We start from the raw sequence: 21735 nt of genomic DNA on the forward strand, positions 1-21735 counted from the left end.
TTGACCTCAACACTGGGCTCTGACCAGGGGGCTGGATGGTGGTTCACAAGAGAGGTGCTTAAAAAGAGATGAAAAGAACAGAGTTACGGCACCCGTCTATCCACAACTCAATCCATGGCATCAGTCACAAAGATTATATATACATTAAATCAGTGTGTTCCTGAATTGAATTCCTTTTGAATTAAAGATTGCCCTTGAAAAAAGGTCATTAACAAGTCTCTCCTCACTGACTTGTCTGCAGGCTATTCAGAATTCCCTGCTGTCCAGCTCCCCTCTAGTCTGGCTTCCCAAATGCCCAGCCCTCTGGAATCTCGCCCTAGAGTTTTCCAAAGAATTCTCTTTCCAGATTCGTTTGCTTCTTTTCAATTTTGGTATCAATATCTGAACAAGGCACAGGAGATCAAAATAAATAATATGTAGCAAAAATGAAAACAGAATCATCTTTATATTCTAGATGGGAAACATGAGACTATATTTAGATTTGAGGAAACCCAATGAACAACTCCCTTTAAAGAAGCAACAGGGGGAGGGTATAGCTCAAGGTGGTAGACCGCATGCTTAGCATGCATGAAGCCCTGGGTTCAATCCCCAGCACCCTCTCTAAGAATAAGTAAACCGAATTACCTCCCCCCACCACAAAAAAAAAAAAAAAAAAAAAAAAAAAGCAGCAGCAACATAGCACTGGGGCCAAGAATGTGGTATCTGGGGCCAGATTGCCAGCAGTCAAATGCTGCCTCTGCCACAAGCAGTTACTTGACTTCTCTGTGCCTCAGTTTTCCTATCTGTAGAATGGGTTAATGCTAGTACCTTTTTCATGACGATGTTTTTAGAATTTAAAAAATTAATGGGCAGTGCATTACAGAAACAGCCTCTGGTTCAGTTATTGCCTGTAAGAGGGCCAATATGTCCTTAGGGTGTTTCATTTCTTTATTTCCCGAGGTTAAGAGACTTCTCTTCCAAATTTCCCCATGAGCATGGACCACGATAAATGCTTATTTAGAGTCCGTGTAAATATTAACCCTTCTTCCTTTTGATATTTGGAGGGCCCGGGTTAGTGCTATAAGTTCAGCCTTTTGGGCAGAGGTGGCTGGGGGGAGTGCAAAAGCCTCTGTCATCTGGGACTCAGTGGTTACCACGTTACCAGCTTTACATTGTCCATTTTTTATGTAGCTGCTCTTGTCTGTAAATAGTTTCCAATCAGGTTCCGGGAGAGGCTTGTCGTTTAAATTTAATCTGCTTGAATAAACAGTTTCTAGTTTCTAGGCAGTCATGATTTAATTTGTTGTTTTCAGGTTCTGCAGTGCATGTCGGTAGCAGGGTGGCTGGGTTTAAAGTCGTCACTGTTCTTAAAGTGATGGTTAGGTTATCTAGTAAAGTTGCTTGATATTTTCCCATTCTTCCTGTGGGGAGCCAATATCCCCCTTTCTGCTGTAGTAACACAGTGATCTGATGAGGCACGTAGATTACTACGGTCTGTCTAGGGTGAACTTTTCCACTTCCTGCAGCAAGTCACAGGGGGCTGCAACTGCTTGAAAGCATGGGGGCCATCCTTTTGCTGTATTGTCCAGTTGCTTGGACAGATGTGCAACTGGGCGAGGGATAGTCCCAAGCATCTGGATTAAGACACCCAGTACTATCCTCTGCTGCTCGTGCACCTATAGCTTGAATTCCTCTTTTAGGTCTGGCAACCCCAACACTGGAGCTGAGAGCAATCGAGTCTTAAGAGTGGTGAACACCTGCTGCCATTCCCCCGTCCATACCAAAGGTTCTGTGTCTGTGCCTTTTAGAGCGTAGTAAAGGGGTTTGGCTATCAGTCCGAAATAAGGTATCCAAATTCTACAAAATCTGGCCATTGGCAAGAAGCCCCGCAACTGTTTTTTGTTAGGTGCAGACTGCCATCTTGTGGTCATATAAGAGATTGCGTGTCCGTAATCCTTCCGAAATAAAGTACCCAAACCCTACATAATCCGACCCCTCTCAAGAAGCCCTGCAACTTTTTTTGTTAGGTGCAGACTGCCATCTTGTGGTCATGTAAGAAACTGCAAGTTCCTTAGGCTATCCAGAATCCTACATAGGTTACTTGCTTCTAGCAAACTTGGGCTTTATTGGGGGAAACGTTACATCCACACCAAGCCAAGTGATTAAGCAGTTACTGTGTTTTCCTTACAATAATCAAGGGCTGAGCTTGTAATTAACAAATCATCCACATATTTTAAGAGGACTCTTTGATTCAGGTGTAGATTTCTAAGATCTAGAGCTAGTATTTCATTAAAGATGGTTGTAAAGGATCTTGGGTGGCAATTGTTATGGGGGTCTTTAACATGCTAAGAGCCCCGGGCTCCATCAACCATTACCTTCCTCATCTATGGTTCCTTGGGTGATCAGTACATTGGAAGGTGCTTGTTCTTCCTTTTCTTTCTTTGATTTTAGTTTTGGGCAATCCTTTCTGCAGTGTCCCTCCTCTTTGCAGTAGACACACTGATTAATAGTCATGGCTGGCTTTTTCTTATCTCCCTCTTGCTCTTTGGGCTTTTGTTGACTAAAGGCCCTTGAATGAGTTGGCTTTCTGTTTCTCTCTTCTCTAGCATTATAAACCTTAAAGGCAATGTCCAATAATTCTCTGGGGTTTTTGGCTCCTGCTCCTTCAATCTTGTTTAATTTATGCTTTATACCACCTGAGCTCTGGCTGATGGAAGTCCCAGTTACCACGCGTGCATGTTCAGGATCATCAGGATTACGGTGCTGCACTTTCCATAAGCCTGATGGGTCCATTCCAGAAAAGTGGATGGGCTTTCTGTTGGTTCCTGTTTCAGGGCTTGCACCTTGTCAAAGGTAGTCTGTTTTGGGAAGCCCTTTCTGAGGCTAGCTAGGACGTATTGTCTATCGTGGGCATTTGTGTGTTTCCCTGATTTAGACATTGGGCCTCCTGAGTGGCCTCTGAAACCATTCTTTTTCTTAGTCACAGGTGGATAACTATAATTTGACCAGTCATTCAAAATCCTACCCAATGGGCTATTGGATGGAATAGATGGCACGCCCCTCATAGTAACTTACTTCAAATACGAGAATACAAATTTCATGTTGTAATGTCATAACTTTGTCAGCAGATGGCAGCAGAGACTTACAAATGTCAGGTTAGGCCATATACCAAAAACCCCCCAAAAAACCAGATTCAGATTTTACTCTCGCCTCCAAGTTTTCTTAGCCCAAAATCTCCGTAACCGGTGGGTACCCATTGTGCTTCAGATTCGGACGGGAGTTCCCCACCTGTCTAACTAGGGAACTCCCAGTGGGAGATCAAGGGGCCTCAGTCATCATGGGGAACTTACCTTAGGCCTGCCCATTAGATGCGATGCTTCAGAAGAAACAGAGCTATCTTTTCTCCCTCCAAGGAGTCAGTTAGGGCAACTGCAGTCCGCTGACGGGTGGAAGGGCAGAGGACGAAAGGATCCCCAGAGCAAAACTGGCCCTGGCAGCTGCTGGGCTCCATTCTCCATCATCCCTCCCGTCAGCATGGAAGGGCAGTTGTTTGAGTCTTGTTGGCCCAGCAACACGGTCGAACCTGAAGCTCCTCTTAGAAGAGGGTGGTCTCACACCTCACATAAATTTGTTGCCAAAAGATTGGCTACCGTCCTTGATGAGCCAAACTGAAACTGAGAGACAGGGTCTTAGAGCTTAGAAGAAAGAGGTAGCTTTACTGCTTCACCAGGCACCAGGGACTCACAGCAGGCTGGTGCCTTCAAAACTGTGAGCCCATCTTGGGGCTGGGGCAGGGTGATTATATAGCCATGGCTCAAACAATAATGCAACGGTAACAATCAACTAAATAATTTTCTTGTCATAAGACTTAGAGTGGTCTCATGGTGTCTCCAGATGACCAATTTGACAGAGGCTAGCGGCTGTCACTCTTTCGATCTCTTTATCTTGTAAGAGCCATGGCCTGGTCTTCTTGGTAATTCAGGCTATTTTGTAAGGTTACAGTCCTGTGACCTTCTCCCTGGAGAACAACTCAGAAACCAAGTATGATTATTACTCTTGACTACTGGAATAAAGCAGGGACAGTAAAATCAATAGCTTCATTTTAGCAATGGTCCTGGGTGAGCAATAAGAGTGAGCAATCTGTTAGCCTAAGTGTGGCCATTTTATTAATCCTCCTTCAAAAGGACTAACTGTAAACTGGGGGAAATATCTGCAATACATATAGCGGCTGGGAAGAGTAATTTCTTTAATACAGAACTGGTAGAAATAAATTCTTAAGAGGGTCAACAACCCAACAGAAAGACTGCTTAAAGAACATGAACAAGCAATTCACACAAAAAGGAACTACACATGGCTTCTGAACACAAGACGTGATATATAGTTTCACTTATAACTGAATGCAAATTAAAACATGAGAGCATTTTTCCTTTACCAGATCAGAAAAGACGAAGTGTAGTTTTATGGAGGATTCGGGGAAATGGGCATTTTCATACACATACTGGGAAATGCATTTGCAATTTCTATCAAAATATCAAATGCACCTACCTGGTATCAATTTATCCTGCAGACAAAGTTGTACACGTATCAGGGGCAGTGTGCTGGGATATTCAGCATGGCATTGGAACAGCAAAAGATAGAAATGAACCTGCGTGGCCACCAACAGGGCACTTGCCACATGAATCATGGTACATCCATACAATAGAATATCACACAGCAGTGGAAAAAACGAATGAGGTAGACCTTACAGGCTAAACGTGAACCATCTCCAAGATGCACTAAGTGAAAAATAAAAGTATAGACAGTGTGTATCCTAAGCTTGTGTGTGTTGTGTGTTTTAAAGGGGAATACGTGATTGTAAATGCATGTCCAGAAGAACCCTCAAGGCATTGACAACAGTTATCTCTGGGGAGCTCCTATCTGGGGTACTCTGGGCTGGAAGAGAGAGGACCTCTTCACTGTTTGCTTCGGTACCACTGAAATTTTTAACCACAGGCAAGCACTCTTCTAATTTAACAACGCACTTTTAAGGGCGAGAGCATAGTAGAGTGCACACTTAGCATGCATGGGGTCCAGGGTTCAATCCCAGAACCTCCATTAAAAATTAGTAAATAAATAAACCTAATTACCTTGCCCCTCCTGAAAAGAATAAAAATAAATGGAATGATAAAAATAAGTAAATAAATAGTTCTTTAAAAAGTGAACCCAGAGCTTAGTGCCAGGTTTAAAAAAAAATACCAAAACAAAGCACTTGCAGATGAGGAGAGGGGTTCCTGGGGCACACTGGGAAAGGAGCTCGGGAGAAGCAGGCATGGGCTTTGGCCTCAGTTACTCTAATCCTGACTGTGACTGCTGACTTTGAAAATGAAGATAAGAGAGCTTCCCTCCTTGGGCGAGAATTAAATGAGATAAAAAAACATCTGGCACTCAGCATGGTGTCTAGCACACAGGAACTCCTCAACCAGGGAGCAGTTACAGCCTTGCTACTGGCTCAGCAGGTGAACTTGGGGAGCCAGCCCGGTAGCCAGCCTCCCCCGCCCCCTTTCCAACACTGCAGGAGTGCCAGCCACAGAGCAGGCCCAGGGAGGCCCAGGGAGGCCCAGGCCAGGCCCCCTTTGTCACAGGGCAGGTCTCGCAGGGCTTGGAAGCCTGGATTTCTGGCTTGGGAATTTGCTGCCTGATTTTCCCTGCCCCAAAGGCCTGGTCATTCCTGGCCCTTCTCTTACCCAGCCCTTCTCCTCTGGCCGCTGCCCATGCCGGAGTCAGAATCCCATGGTCCTTTCTTGGACTCTGATGAAAGCTGTCTGTATGGTCGCTGAGGATCCTTTCTCCCCTGACCAGCTGAGCCTCCACACTCCAGCCACAACTCTGTCACCAGCACTGGGGTTACATATATTTCTCAGCTGAATTTCTCTGCCTGGCATTTGGGCCTTGCTAACTGGGCACTTTATTTCCCCAGACCCTTCTTCTGCTGCCCCCCACGACCCTTCCACACTCCACAAGAAAGTCATACCGCTCCAAACAAGCCATGATCTCTTTCTTTTATTAACTCTTCCCTTCCTGATCATAAAAGTAATTGAGGCTCACTGTAGAAAATGGAGATAATGCAAGAAAATGGAACCACTGTTAACACCTGATGTACTTATTTCCTGCCCATCTCTTCTGTGCATGTGCATTTAAGGAAACTGGGCTCTCTGCACACACCACTGCATTTTGTACTTCGCATTTTTCACTTAATAGTATTGTGAACATTTTATCATATCACTAAATATTCTTTAAATTATGATTTTTTAGTGGGTGCCTAATATTCCATCAACTGCGGTGTAATCATTCCTCTATTGTTAGTCACTGGGGGCTGTTTCTATTTTTTGGTAAAATATTTACATTGACTAGTATATAAACTGTTGTCAAAAATACTCATTTTTAGGAGCGCTTTCTAGAAGTGGTGCCACTGTGTCAAAGGATATCAACATTCTTTTAAAAATCGTTTAGCTTCCCCTGAAACAATAATGGATTAAAATGGTTTAAAACACATAAATAACAGTGAAGGGTTAAGGGGAACAAATTTCTAGAAGATGGAAAATGGATGAAATGGTAACTGAGAAAGCTGGGTGGAGGGAGGAACGGACTGAAACACCCGCTGAGGGTGGCACAGTGGAAGGAGGGAGCTGAACTACCTGCCAAAGCCCAGCCGACCTGGGACCCGGAAACCCCAGGTGCGATGAGGGGGCAAGGGGGGCTAAAAATAGGGCACTAACTGCAAGCCTGTCATAGCACTTGATTCCCGTCCCCCCCACTCTTACATCATCCAAACCCCAGACAAAAACATCAGAGGATCTTTTGCTCAAAAAACATAAGAGCCCCAGCCAAACGATCTCTGCATTCTGGCACTGAGAGGTCTCCAGGTAAACAGCCCGCTCACCACCAACCCACTCCAGAGGGAAGCCTTTTACTGAGCCAATCCCAACGCCTCCCCCACACCCCGGTATACATATATGCTCGTGTGTATCTGTGAGTGTGCGTGTGTCAGTAAGGATCACAACACATTTGAGGCAAGTCTCTAAAGAGAGAAACAAGATAAACCAAGAGAAAAAAGGACCCAGGCCAGGGGAATGAAGGTGATATGACAATTCAGATGACAGAAGAGACTTTCAGGAAAACCCTTACAATACTGAGGTTGGAGAGATGTCTCTAAAATGAGGATAGTGTGCCACAGACAACAAACTGAAAACAAGGAAAGGCTCTTAGAAATTAAACTGCCAACATAAAAAATTCACTGGAAAAGTTGAAAAATAACCAGGGAACTCTCCCAGAAAATGGCATGAGATGAGGAAATGGAAGTAACAGAGAAAGTAACTGAGGATTAATCCAGAAGGCCCAACGTTTAATTGACAGGAATTCCAGAAAAAGCAAAAATAGAAAAAAAAAGGGAGAAGTGTCACATAACAAGAACATTTCCAAGAGTAGAAGTACCTGAGTTGCTGGACTGGAAAATCCCACTGAGCACACTGGGGAAGTGAGTGCACCAAGGGTAAAGAGGGGACTTTAAAAGCTTCCAAGGGGTGGGGAAGCAGATTGCAGTAATGTAAATTCTATTTATGGATCGTCAAAGAAATCAGAATCAGACTGGAATCAGACATCTCATTAGCAACGGTGGATGCTGCAAGTCAGTGAAGCAATGTCTACCAACTTTGGGGGAAATTTTTCAACCTAGAATTTCAGAGCCAATCAAACTACCAGTCAGGTGTGAGGGCAGAGAAAGTTGTTTTAGATATAAGCACTCGAAACTTTTGCCTTCCACATACTCTTTCTTGGGAAGTGACTTGAAGTGCTGCAGTGAAATGAGAGAGTAAACAGACAAAGAGGAAGCTAGGGAATTTAGGACGCACTGGAGCACAGCGTTAATGACTGAAAGGCAGGCAGAAAGAACCTCAAGGACAGACTGGAGCAGGAGGCTGCAGGTCTCTGGAAGGGAAACAGACAGGAAAAAGGGGACTCAAGGAGTATGCAATTGGATGGAGAATTTGCAAATAACTGAGGTTGCGTTAAAAGCAACAGGTACAAGGGGAAAAGAAAGACAACTGGAAACTTCAGTAAAAACAAAATACTGCTCCTAAAAGGATATGTAATCACAATAAACTACTTGGATCTGCAGCGAACATTTACACAGTCGTAAAAACATTCATGCTGTTTATTTCAACTTTCAGAACAAATCAATAAACAAAGCATCAAACACTGGTTACAGAGCAGAATTCAGGAATGATTAGACTGGACACTGTCAGAGGCAGAGGTGGAAAAGGGGAGGAGACAGAAGGAGAGCGCATCCCACAGTCTACAAATGGAGAACTGAGACACGGCTTATAGTTAACACAGCAAAACTAAATTTGTAATTATAATAAATAATTTATTTTTTCCTGATGATAAAATTTCTTGCCTTATAAAAAATATGGGAATTACTTTTAAAAAAACATTTAATCACCCACAATTCCATTATCCCTAGGACCTGGGTTTGAGCCCAAGCTCTGCAGTTTACCATTTGTATGGCTGTGAACAAGTCACTTGACCATTTATAACATTTGCTTATATTTCCTTCAGGTAATTTATCTATATACTTTTTAAATAGTATATAGTATAGGTAACAACATTATATGAGAACTGTACTATATACACAATTCTGAATCCAGGTTTTTTTTTTTCACTTTAAAGCATAAAGTAAAACTCTGAATACACAGATCACACGCGTCTGTACTTCTAAACATACTTCTTGGCCACAGGGCAGTCAGACGTTTCCCAGAGATGGGCTTGAGCCAAATCTTAACAAAACCAAAAGTCAGGCAAAGCAGCCGGGCTGCGTGGGGAGTGGTGGCAAGGCATCACAGGCACCAGGGACGCTGTGAGCGAAGGCACAGAGACAGCAAGCGCAGGCCCCCAGCTGCGGGGAAAGCTGCGAGGGAAGGAAAGCCAGGAGGCTGGAAAGAGACCGTGCAGAGCTTAGCAGATCGTGTTAAGGAATCCAGACAGTTGTCCTGTGAGAGACATGAGAAGAGAAGAGGGTATGGTAGACCTTGTTTGCTCTGGCACCCCAGGATCTAGAACCATGTTTGCCGCAGAGGGAGTACATAATCGCTGTTTCTGTAATCGATGCACCATACCTGGGAAGCCAGAAATGCCTCCTGGGTCTCTGAGTGCTGGATAATGCCCTCCCCGTGCTGAGGGAGGGAATCCAGGAGAAGCAAGGTTTAAATGGTTAGGAGTCTGAGCAACATCCTTAGAGATTCCATAGTCTGACCTCGTTTTTTAAGTCACGATTTTGCAGCAGTGCAGCCCCAGGCGTGGGGTGTGGTTCCACAGGCTCCGTGGAGCGGCCTCAGGGAGCCTATATGCCCCCACAAACGAGCACGGATCTGCCCGAGCACTGTGCTTCTCCTGAAGGGGACCCACCACCTCCATCAGACTCTTAGAGGGGCTGCGACCCCCGGAAGATCAGGCACACAAGTGGAGAAGTGACGGAAGCGGGGGAAGGACGACTGCCGAGGGAAGGGAGGGGACCCAGAGCAGAGGAACGACCAGCCTCCTGAGGAGTCCACGGCCAGCTGTGTTGGGTGGGGGGGGGTGTTGATGGCGAACCTCTCCCCCATGCTCCCAAAACACCTGCACGTGATTTCATCAACACCTTCGCACCCTTGTGCTCCACTTAACACACCCTCTGTTGGTCTCATTTGAGGGTAAAAACAGACTTCTTGGTTCTGTCCTTAATGTAGCTTCAAGTCTGATAGCTCTTGGTGACTTAAGAAAATGGGGCTTCAAAGTTCCCATTCATTTCTAGCCAGACCAGCCCAGAAAGAAGGGAGGTGACCCCAAAGAAAAGGAAAACCTAAGCCAAGTCTGACAACAAGGGGTAGCTGCTCCTCTCCCATCAGAAGCCCTACAGAAACACGTGGGTGGTAATTTATTTTGAGGGCTGAGATGGAATTGCGAGAGAGAGCTGTTATGAGTTGGAGAAGGATCTGACCTGTCTAGCCATCTACTAGGCTCCCATGATTTGTGCAGGACAGGGGTCCTGAAGCTGGGTGTAGATTTGCAGAAACCCAGATATGGACATGAAATACAAGCAGAAATGTAAAAAGCCACTTTGTTGAATGAGGAAAATAATAGCATGTTATGTAGAACTTGGTTTGCTTATATAAATAAAATGTTTGGTATATTCACCTAAAATACAAATAAAGTAAGTTAGGTTACAGAGTCCTAGCAGCCAAGCATCGTGAGCAGCACAGGAGGATGCAGAGCAGCCAACATCGAACCTGCCCCGACCCCCCACACACCCGGACCTTTACACTGGAGCCCCCGGCCTCTGGTCACACACGTTTGCGGCCCGCAGGTTTCAGGCTGCAGTGGCTCAGTAAGCCGGATGAACACTGGGTTCTTCTACAGATTTAAAAAAACACTAGGGCCTGGGAATGGAAACATTTTCAAGTGTCCTAGACGTCTCTAATATGCAGCCAAGGTTAAAAAGCCACTGCTTTACTGCAAGGTTGGGTCAGTGATGCCCAAACCCAGCTTTCCATCATAATCACCTGGCTCTTCTGAACTCCCTATGAATGGAAATCTTCAGCCAGGAGATCACCACCATCCATGGCTGAGTATTTCATTATGTGGGAATATACAACGTGAAGCTCGAACAGTTTAACCGTCTTACTGGTCACAGGTCCCAGCTGACACGTTTCAGGAAAGCATGGGTCAAGGTCACAGATCCCGAGTCTTCAGACCTGCTCTCCCTCCCTTCTGAGCCTCCTGACCACGCAGAGGGACACCTAACTTAGCTACACTAATCTCCGAAGAGACATGTGGTGTTATCTTTGGGCCCCTCCACTCCCAGTCAGGGGGACAGGAAGAGTCACGCCCAGGGTCTGTGAGGGCGTGAGCATTTTCCATTCTTACTTTTGAATCCTGACTTTTCTGTATGTCCACATGATTTGGAGTGAAAATGGGAAAAGAAGTCACATACGTTTTGATGAAAGGCTATGGTTAAAGGGGAAAAAAGGTGAAGAAGCTTCCTCGTGTACGCCTTCTGTATGTGAAAGTGCTCTGTAAACTACACACCACCATGTTAATTAACAGTCTTGTAGAAATGAGACAATAAATGCATGGACTTGTTATGCACAACTGCCTTCACCAGGCACCACGTTACAATAAACACTCACATGACGAGAGCCGAGTGGAGACAGACCCAGAAATCAGGAGACTCAAACCCCAGTCTTAGGTTTGCTGCTTGCTGGTCACACTGCCTAAGGCACACCCCAGAATCTGTCACCTCAGCTTCCTCACCTAAAAACGAGACTGTATACCCCTTTCTCAGGCTCTTCCATGGATCCGGCACAGAGGGTGGTGAGACACACATGAACGTGGCAGAACAAAGGGAACCTGGTTTAGGACCTGGGTCTGAGTACAGGCTGTCACTTCCTCCTCGGTCCTGCGTTAAATGACCTCTCTCTGGTAAAAAGGGCAAACACCTCTTCCACCGTTAAAGGGATTAGGGAAACGATCTATGTGAAAGCAGGAGGTAAGTGCCGGGAACCATGACTCCACACGTGAAGGCGCACAGACCAGGAACCCAGTTCTGTATAAATACAAGGCAGTGTCATTCCATAACTCTACCACTTGCATAGCTTTAGAAACTGTTTTTTCCGGGAGTAAAGGCTCAATGGTAACACAGGTATCTTACCTCAGCCACTTTCTTCATCCTTCTAAAACTTCATATTCCAATACCTCTGAACTTTAAAAAAAAAAAAAAAACAACAAACAAAGACCTTGGGACTCCCAGCCTGCCTCCTCCCTCGCCTTTCATCTCCCTCTTCGGTCCTCTCAGTGGTCCACCACTCCTTCTGAAGCCCATCCAGAAAGTGACAGTGACACCCAAGCTGCGCCCCCCTGGCTGGGCCGGCGCCGGACGAGAGCAGAGACAACGTGGGCACGCCTCCAGGGAGCTTTATTCTCCGACTCCCCTGTCTGGGAGTGGGCTGTTAGCAGCCTCTCAGAAGAATGGGATGCAACGGCAACTGGGCGCAAGTCACTAGAAGTTGTTCATCTTAGCAACGGGGCGCAGCCCAGAGGCATTCACGGCCCGGCGTGCTGTCTCCATCAGTCCTCACGTGCTCGGGCAGGCAGGCAGGAAATGGTCAGAAGAGAATCGTCCAAGGTCCCGAGAACTTTACCACACCAACGGTCACAAGGTCCGGGCAATGAGAGGAACGGCTGTTTTCTACTTCCATCCATTTTAGAAGCAGAAGACTGTAGGGTTTTGTTTTGTTTTTTTAATTACCTAGGGAATGGAAAGCTTATAAATGTTCATAGGTGAGTTGTTGGTGAATTGCTACCCCAAGTGGTTTCCGTAACTAGTCACTGCTTAACCCCAAACACTGGAACACAAGGTTCAAAGCTCTGGATCCATCAGGCTGACCCACACCAAGAACCTGCCCGTCGCTCAAAGACATTACCAGAATTTGACAAAACAAAATTAAGTGAAAAATACCTTTATCGCTGAGCTCTGTATGACCATTTCTAAGAAAGCCACGTTCCATCTCAGACCACGTGACCACCGAGGGCACAGTTAAAAACCAAATCCTTGCCGCGAGGCCTTCGTTTTCATTTTCTGTAACTGAGATGCTTGCCTTGTGTTTTGTGCCGCACTCCTGAAAACTGCTACGTTTAAGGATACAGCAGGCCTCATCTTCACAAAGGCGGAAGAAAACAGCAAAGCGGTGTCTGACCGGCGGCGGGGCAGGCTCCGATCGGCGCCTGGGGGTCTTCCTCGGCCTTTACGTGCTCTCGACAAGGTGGGTCCTGTGGTGCCGCATGAGGTGCGAGTTGGAGATGAAGGCCGCGCCACACCTGGCGCACTCGTAGGGCTTCTCCCCGGTGTGGGTTCTCTGGTGCACGGTCAGGCTCGACCTCTGCCGGAAGGCCTTGCCGCACTCGCTGCACGTGTAAGGTTTCTCCCCGTTGTGGATTCGCTGGTGAATGAGCAGGTACGAGCTGCAGGTGAAGGCCTTGCCGCACTCGTTACACACGTAAGGGAGGTCCCCACTGTGAATCCGCTGGTGCACGATAAGGCAAGAGAGCTGACTGAAGGCTTTCCCGCACTCGCTGCAGTCGTAAGGTTTCTCTGCAGTGTGAATGCGCTGGTGCACAATCAGGTGTGAAAAACAGCTGAAGGCTTTTCCACACTCTTTGCACTCGTATGGCTTCTCACCAGTATGGCTTCGCTGGTGCACGATGAGATTTGCACTCTGGGTGAAGGCTTTGCCGCAGTCATTACAGGCAAAGGGCTTCTCCCCCGTGTGGATCCTCTGGTGGACGATGAGGTTTGAGCTCCGAGTAAACGTTTTCCCACACTCGTTACATTCGTAGCATTTTTCAGTAATGTGGACTTTCTGGTGCCGAGCAAGCTGTGAGCTGTAACTGAAGGCTTTCTCGCATTCACTGCACTTGAAGTTTTTTTCTAAGGAGTGGATTTTTTGATGTACAGTCAGATTTGAACTCTGAGTGAAGGCTTTCCCACATTTGGCACAAACATAAGGTTTCTGTCCCGTGTGGATTCGCTGGTGCACAACCAGGTTTGCGCTCTGGATGAAGGCCTTTCCACACTCGTGACATTCGAAGGGTTTCTCCCCTGTGTGGATTCGCTGATGCACTACGAGGTTCGCGCTCTGACTAAAGCCTTTCCCACAGACGCTACATGTGAAAGGCTTCTGCCCAGACTGGCTTTTCTGGTTCTTAACCGTGCCAGAACTAGGGCTGTAACTCTCCTCAGATCTGTGACATTTCTGGTCTTCCTCTTCTTTGATGTTTTCAGGTACCTGACAGTCCTTCACTGCCACTTGTCTGAAATCTTTCTTTTCCCTCTTTATTCTCTGTCTCTTTAACGTGTTCCCTTTTTCACAGGCTTCTCCTAACTCAGGTCCTTGAAGCTCAACTTTCTGGATTCTTCCTGATATTATGAAGGGTTTTTCTGCTTCATCACATATCTCGGTTTTTGGAACCAATAACTGTGGGTTCTTGGTCTCAGCAGCTGAAACAACAGACAGTATATATGTCAGAATTTTCTGGCCTAGAAAGAACACAGGATGACCCAGTCGTGAAGGCCGGGGAGCATGTGACTTAGTGCCTCTGCAAAGCGGCTTCGTCAAAGGAAAGAACTCCTCAAATGTCACCTCTCTTCTGTGCCCTCCTCGCACCTGGAGCAGAACTCACTGACTCATGGCCTTTCCCGCACACCCACCAACCTCCGTTAGACATTTTAACCCACTGCTTCAGGCCAGGGACATCACCTCCAGGCAGCTCTCCTCCTGTCCCCGATGACTAATCTCACAATAAAAAAACTGGTTCTGAAGAACACCAGTCTCCCCCAGGCCTGCCTTCTTACCTCAGCTACCTAGTGTGGATTTGCTTACAACCCACCACTGATTAGGGGCATTCCTTTCCTGTGAAAGAAGATCTAGGAGACTTAGGCTTTTGTGTATGGATACCAAAGAAAGGACAAGCGTGGACAGAAGGGGGTCTCACTGGATGCCAAGAGGGCCTCAGCAGCCCAAAGCATCCAGAACACTGAGAGACTGTGCAGCACAGACGTTAAGAACATGGATTCTGGAGCCAGACTGCCTGGTTTCAAGCCCCTGCTCAGCCACTTACCCTCTGTGTGACGTTGGGCTAGTAACTTAACTTCTCTGTGCCTCAGTTTCCTCATCTCTAAAACAGGGACAATAACAGTCTCTACCTCACAAGCCCATGAGAGGACTAGCTGACTTACTCTACGCCAGTTGCTGAGAACAGCCACGGGGCACAGCAAGTGGCTCTGAGTGTCTGCAGCGACCTTCAGCCTGACCAGTGGAGCCACGGGTCAAAGACGGGAAGATGAACCTTAGGGGATGGAAGCTGCAAGGGTGACAGACGGCAGCACTAGAAAGGACTAAAGAAGGACAGGAACAGAGTACACAGCTTACCCACTGTGCCAAGGAAAGCTGATCTTTTTGAGTTAAGTTTGAGACACAGCACAACCCACTCCATAATGCCTAAAAATATCGTAAGAGCACCAAAACAACCTGAAGTTTTAGAACTCTGACTAGTCTCTGGCTGCTCCACACTGCCCCAGAACCCTACTGGTATCAAAAGTGGTCCTGCCATCAGTAACATCATAATTCTTTATGTCCCACCCCTACCACCCTTGACCCCAGAGTGTGCACCCACACAGCCCAGCATTGGTAGTGAACCCTTGACAGGTGATTCTGAATTAAAACTAAGCTCCGAAAAACTAGTCAGATAATACGGCAAGTGAAATGAAGGCCAGCAGGAGTGGGAGGCAAGCCTGCACAGGAGGGAGGGATTCCCACTGGTGGTGTGAGCAGTAAAGCTGTGAGCTGCAGGTCACGCGGCAACTGCACAGGGGAACCCAGCATCCAGACGTCCCACCGGCACAGGCCAGGGCAACTCTCCAGCCATTAAGACAAGTGGGTGCTACAGGGATGTCAGGTGGTGCAAAGCAATACCGGGCAAGGAGAACAGCCCAGTCTGGTTGCTTGGCTAACGTTATGGCTACATGCAACTCCATCACAACCATTCAGAAAGAAGGCCGGCGTCAGAGAAGGGGAATGCCTGAGCACTGGGTACAGCAGAGCCCTGAATGTGACAAAAACAAAAAAATCCGAAAGGCAAATCTTTCTCTGGTTATTTTCATTCTTATTGTTCTGATTTTTTTAATCTCTTCCATTTTTCTCCCTGTAGTATAACTGCTCTTGTATCTTCTTTCTTATCTTACTTCCTCCCTGTTACCTCTTTCCCCTATTGCCTCTTCACCCTTCCTTTCCTGGTTTTTATGTAAAAACACCTTTTGTGTATGCAATATTCTGAATTTTTCTAGATGTATAAAGGAAATTTAAAAAATTATGTCTAAAAACTTGATTTTAAATGAATAAACTTTGATAAATTCAATATTAATTAATATATATGAAAGTGCAAATAAAACTCTCAGACATTAACAACCCAGTAACACATCAAAATTTCCCAAGGACTTTCTGTATATTATACAATTTTATCATCAAGATGAAACTATTCTCATTCACTTGCATGGGAGCTAAAAAAGAGCAAGGCTGTTCTCATTCCCTGCTATATCCCTGGCACCTTTCACACTACCCGGCGCATAGGAAGCAGATCCCCAACAAATCCTGTACTTTCGGAATGAATACAGCCCAGTTTACAGAACAGGAATGGAGGTCCAGAAAGAGAAAGGACTTACTCAAGGTCAAAGAGCTGTCAGAGGCAGGGCAGCAGCTACACCTGAGTCTCCTTCTCAATGCTGGAGCTCGGTGTTCTCACCATTACCTTCTATGACAGAAATGGCTGGCAGAGAGGTCGGCCTCGGCTGGGACCAGCAGAGAAAGAAAACAGTGGCCATTCCTGGTGGATGGGTGTAGATGTTGGACTTAAGGCTATTAATGACTGACTGATAAGGCAAGGAAACAGAAAAGAAATGACATACAGGGGAAGGCACCCGAGAGAATGGGACAGAAAGTGGGGAAAAGCAGCTGCTGAGAGTTTGAGGAATTAAAGAAGAGACAAGAAAATGAAAGGTGACAATCTTAACCGTTCCCACAACACTGGTTTAAGAAAGTGCCTTGGTCCACAAATGCTTGAGGACTTGGCTAGGGAGGAGAGTGGGTTCGGAATATTCAGACACAGACCAGTACTGGGCAGACTCATAGCATGCGAGCGCCTGGGGGCCTCAGCAGTCATCCAGGGGCTGCTTCCGCAGCACACACTCATGGCTGCCACACTGCTAACCCACAGATACATGTCACTCCTTCACAGGCAAGCTTCTGCCGCTGCCAGTTAGACATATCCTGAGGCCTAGCTTAGAGAGAACCAGGTGGTAAGCAGCCATCAGTATCCTCCATGAAGACCTAGCTTTGAACGTCATTATGGCTGACACAACTGCTCAAAATCCTTCTTTTTTTAAATTTAGGTATAGTTGATTCACAACGTTGTGCTAGTTTCTGGTGCACAGCCCAGTGACTCAGTTATACATATATATATATTTCTTCATATTCTTTTTCAAAATCCTCTTGAGTTTGCACAGAGATCTATGAAAACAGCACATTCCCAGTGCATTTCCTCAAAATCGCCACAAAAGGTGACCCTTCCTACCTCAGGCAGCTTCTCCTGCAGGCTCACCAGCCTACAAGAAACATGAAGCACATGAAGAGGACACGTGTCTACATGCATGAACAGATGGGAAATCTGCTGAACAATCCGTGTGATTAAAAGGTGAATCTGGAGTTCACCTGTGTCTGTCTGGTGTCTTGAGACTGTGTGCAAAATAAACCATTTCCTGCGACAAATGCATGGGCATCTCTCAGCATTCCTCTCTACAGCGCTCCCTGACACTTTCAACACTTCAATACTCTCTGCTGCTCAGGCTAGCAGACCAGACCACCACAATCCGAAAAGATTCTGAGAAACCCCAAAGGTCAGATTCAGAACCAGGTGGTTGAACCTTACCTAGATAGGTCATGTTCCCATGAGTCTCCAGGAGCTCGCTCTTGGCCAGAGTCCCGGGTAATGGGAAGCCGCCCGCGGCTGAAGCAGCAGGTGCCTCCTGCACTGGTTTCAGGACCACAGCCATGTCCCAGAACATGTTCTGACCCTAGAGGTAAGCAGGCACAGGTGGGTTTACGAGGAGACTGTCAGTGGGAGGTAGTACGATTATAGCTCTGAGGATGAGAATATAAGCATCTATTCTTGGAAGTCATAAAATAAAAACGAAAGGAAGGAAGGAAGCAAGGAGGGAAGGAAGGAAAACACCAAACATAAAAAAAAAAAGAAAAGGAAGCCAGAGTCTTTCCTAATCCCCAAGGTGAGGCAGACAGAGAAGCAAGCCTGCTACCTTCTTCCCGATCACTATGATTTCATCTCACTGCTCACTCCAGCACCCAAACCTGACTTGCCAGTGAGTGCATGACAAGAGAGCACATGGGGAGGTTTCCAGACTAGACTTTTCTAAGGTCTAAAAGATCAAAGATGCAAGGTTCTGATCATATTAGTACAGAGAGGCTTGGGGGAACCTCAGTCCTCATCTGGCTAGCAATGGTAAGGTGTGTGTTTGAAAACATACAGCCTCACTACTGTATACAGCATGGTCTGCAGATCAGCAGACTCACCATCACCTGGGAGCCTGTGAGAAATGCAGAATCTCAGACCATACCACAGACCTCCTGAATCAGAATCTGCATTTTAACCAGACCACCCCCTGACCATGATCCCCATGTACATTAAAGTTTGAGAAGTACAGGTTAGAGTTATCAGATCCTGCTTGGAATCACCTGAACAGTTTCTTAAAAATACAGATGTCTGGGTCCCACCCCCAGAGACTCTGATTCAATTAGAATGAGGTATGGCATGGGTATCATGATTTTATAAAAAGCTCCCCAGGTAATTCTGGATAGCACAGTTCGAGAAGCACTGGTTTACAGAAAGTACTGAATGTCACATCAATCAGAAGAGAATGTTTCAATAATATTGCAAAGGACTAGAGGCCAGAGCCTTCACCAGGAAACAAGACTCCAGGTGTGGAAGCAGAGGGAGACCTTTGTTTACCTTTTCGTCCTGTTCTGATACATCAAGGCCTGTCTGAGGACCCTCCTCAGGAGCCCAGACTTTGATGTTCTCAGAGTGCCCTTGCTGGCTGGATGCCTGATCCACGAAGGTTTCCTCCTCTTCTTCCTTTTTCACTGTCACTGGGCCCCAAGGGGCCAGGGCCATGGCCTCTCTCAATTCTGCAGTCATCTTCTCTGCTCAGCAGGGGAACTCCTATAGCTGGGGGTTTCCCAGCAGAGGTCAAGCCCCATCTAATCTTTAAATCTCAAAAGCTTCTTCTTGAGTTTCTTCCAGGGCCAGCATTAAGTAATGTCTACTGAGAAATCAGAAAATACTGTTAGCAGTAGAACAGAGGTTTGCCTGGATGACACCGAGCCCACGGGGCCAATTTCACCAATGACCAGGCAGGAGCCACTACAGCACAGGGTCTGCTCTACTCCTTAATAGGATGGAAAGGATTGGACTATAAATAAGCAATTTACCCCCATAACAATTACATTACAAACAACTTTATATAATGTTTATTGATTTTCACCTGATTACAAAGTTAATATAGTGAATTGTAAAAACTTTAAAAATACAGAAAATGATTAAGAAAAATCACCCCTGGTTCATCTCCAGAGATAACCACAGTACGTTGTAGAATTTAAGATAGTTCTTTTAAGGGAAAACCTCCAACCAAACTGACAATTATGACTTAAACTTTGTAACAATGGGGATACATATTTTCAGTTATCACCATGTTTTGTTTTTTTTTTAAGAAGGGACATTACAACACAAAGAATTTTTTTTTCCATCACCAAGGACACACAGTAACATGAACAAATGAATCTCAAGAAAAAGACTGGGAGTTTAGACACCAACATGTTAGGAGTGGTTATCCCTGGGTGACATAATCACAGGTGGTACTGAGGTTCTTTTTCTTTCTTTGATTTTTACCCATTTCTTCCAAGTGTCCTGTGAGACCAAGTATTACTCTTACAATTAAAACAAAAAGATCTCCCATGTTGCCATTCTTCACACATTGTTTTTAGTAGCCACACAATAACCTATGGTGTTAACTGTCATTCTCACTGAAAACAGTCAGAAAAGAAATATACAGCATTAAACATATGTCCTACATGCACAATACACATACTGAGTAATTAGTTATCAGTCTTTTCTCGGCATTTCCATATGTTTATGTACACTTTCACACATATTGTTTATTTTTCCAAAGTATACATCAGCTCACACTTGCACATGGTTCAGCAACCTGCACTGTTTGCTTTTTGAACTCAGTTTCCATATTTCACAATAGTCTCAGGTAGATGTTTCACTGTAAGTGCATACAGAGCCACCTCATTCTGGCACTGTACTCAAAATACAGCTATGTTCTATTTACTTAACCAGCCCCTATTTACTAACCACTGCTTTAGGAAAAGTTTTGTTTCCAGCTTCTTCTCTTAATAATAATGAGAGTTTTTCCACGCAAATAGTTTTTTTCTGTTGCCCAATTATTCCTTTAGACGGATTACTGGTTGAAGGATTTTATGAAATACATATTGCCAAACTGCTTTCTAAAAGGACTGCACCAAATCACACCACCACCACCAACTTAATAATACCCCTGTATCATAGCCAACTCAACAGAGTTTTTAAAATTTTGTGAAAAAAATAACCTTACCATTTTAGCTGATTATGAAGAAACAGAAAATTTTCTACTCCCCTTCATATGTCTTATTAGGAAAAAAGTGCTACGTTTCATTAAGTCCCCTTTTGCTGCTACTGAAGTGGTCATATACTTTATCCTACGTTAACTTAATGGCAACTTATTGTATACATTGCATTTCCTGAGTAATGCAATACTTCCATTCCTGCAACAAATCTTTATTCTGGAGAATTATTCTTTCCATGACTAGCTGAATTCTACCAGGGAGGAAGGCCCTTAACCCTGGTTGCAGCCATGTACACGCAAGACTGCCTACTTGTGTAGTGTCATCAGACTGCTCATCAAACTCTACTCGGCCACCAGCCCCAGACTCCTATCAAGGGCTTCCTTTCAACGTCCTTTCCCTATTTCCAAGGGCAGCAACCCATCTCCTCCACCTCCAGGCCCCACGCAGCCCCGTTCCCGGGGCCAGCCTGGCTCCTGGGGCGGTCCGCGTCCAACCTCCCCCGGGCTAGGCCCTCGGCAGCCGACAGCCGGGCTTCCGAGGAGGCGGGGTGCCGAGCGGCCCCTGGACGGACAGGGCTGGGATCCTCCAGAGGAGGACGCGACGGGCGGCCCCTCCCGCGCCCCCCACGTTCACGCCCAGGCCGCGCCAACCCAGCTCACCGTGCGCTGCGGAGAGGCCCGTCCGGAGCACGCCAGCTCTAGAACACAAGGCGGGCGGCAAAGACCCCGGCGCCTACCGGCGCGAGAACAATGACCGGACAGGAAGTGCCTGGGGATGGGCTTCCGGCTCCCCAAGTCGCCAGGCCAGCCTCTCTAGGAATCTCGGAGGTGCTCTCTTCTCGTTGGGTGTCCAATGTTGCTCCTGACCAGTGATAGGAGCAAAAGAGCCTCAAGGGACTTCAGGTGGACTATGGCCCTGAGCCCCAGGGAACGGGGCATCCGGAGGCTGGGCAAGGGCACTTCAACGAGGCGTGCACCCGGCAGCCTGAAGCTACAAAGCACTAATCTGTAGAAGGCCCTGATAACTTTGCCCCAAACGTTTTATTTTGTTAACATCAAACGTACAGAGGATAGTACAATGAATGCCTGTATCCTCCTTCTGTACTCAGTAATACTTTTGCCTTACCCGCCTATACATACTGAAAAACATTTTTTTAAGTTGTCTTCATCAAACCACTTCATTCCAAATACTTCAAAATGCATCCTTTAATAATAATAATCTCCAAACTAACAATACCACCATTACAGGTAGGAAAATTAACAATAATTCTCTAGCATCATCTGATATCCAATTATATTCAAATTTCCAACTGCCCTAAAATATATATTTCATAATTTTGTCTCTCCAAATCAGTTTCACACACTGCAATTGGTATGGCTCTTTAGTTTTGATTTGCCTTTTATTTTGAATTTATAGATTCACAGAAAGTTGCGAAGATAATACCCTTCAACAAGTG

The 21735-nt window shown here is 45.9% G+C and overlaps 1 protein-coding gene across 2 annotated transcripts; it reads right to left on the reverse strand.

Moving 5' to 3' along the window:
- Nucleotides 1–4208: 4208 nt before the first annotated feature.
- Nucleotides 4209–21515, reverse strand: ZNF35 (zinc finger protein 35). 2 transcript variants are annotated; one of them, XM_032459052.1, is made up of 4 exons: nucleotides 20939–21515; nucleotides 18622–18934; nucleotides 17527–17671; nucleotides 4209–14044 (listed from the first exon to the last, which is right to left on the reverse strand). In XM_032459052.1, the coding sequence occupies exons 2-4, from the start codon at nucleotides 18808–18810 to the stop codon at nucleotides 12792–12794; spliced, it is 1587 nt and encodes a 528-aa protein (XP_032314943.1). In that variant the 5' UTR covers nucleotides 18811–18934; nucleotides 20939–21515; the 3' UTR covers nucleotides 4209–12791. The 2 variants fall into 2 exon arrangements, with proteins under 2 accessions (XP_032314943.1, XP_032314944.1); XM_032459053.1 differs by having other exon boundaries at nucleotides 18622–18937.
- Between the last annotated feature and the right edge of the window lie 220 nt (nucleotides 21516–21735).

This window comes from Camelus ferus, chromosome 17, assembly GCF_009834535.1.
Source record: "Camelus ferus isolate YT-003-E chromosome 17, BCGSAC_Cfer_1.0, whole genome shotgun sequence".
Lineage (NCBI taxonomy): Eukaryota > Metazoa > Chordata > Mammalia > Artiodactyla > Camelidae > Camelus > Camelus ferus.

Bases quoted from the DNA above. Each gene is read 5' to 3' on its own strand.
- ZNF35 (XM_032459052.1), bottom strand. From the start codon at position 18,810: ATGACTGCAGAATTGAGAGAGGCCATGGCCCTGGCCCCTTGGGGCCCA. The intron at 17,672-18,621 runs GTAAACAAAGGT...GCTTACCTCTAG, and splicing joins TATCAGAACAGGACGAAAAG to GGTCAGAACATGTTCTGGGA. The intron at 14,045-17,526 runs GTAAGGTTCAAC...CTGTTGTTTCAG, and splicing joins TGGGAACATGACCTATCTAG to CTGCTGAGACCAAGAACCCA.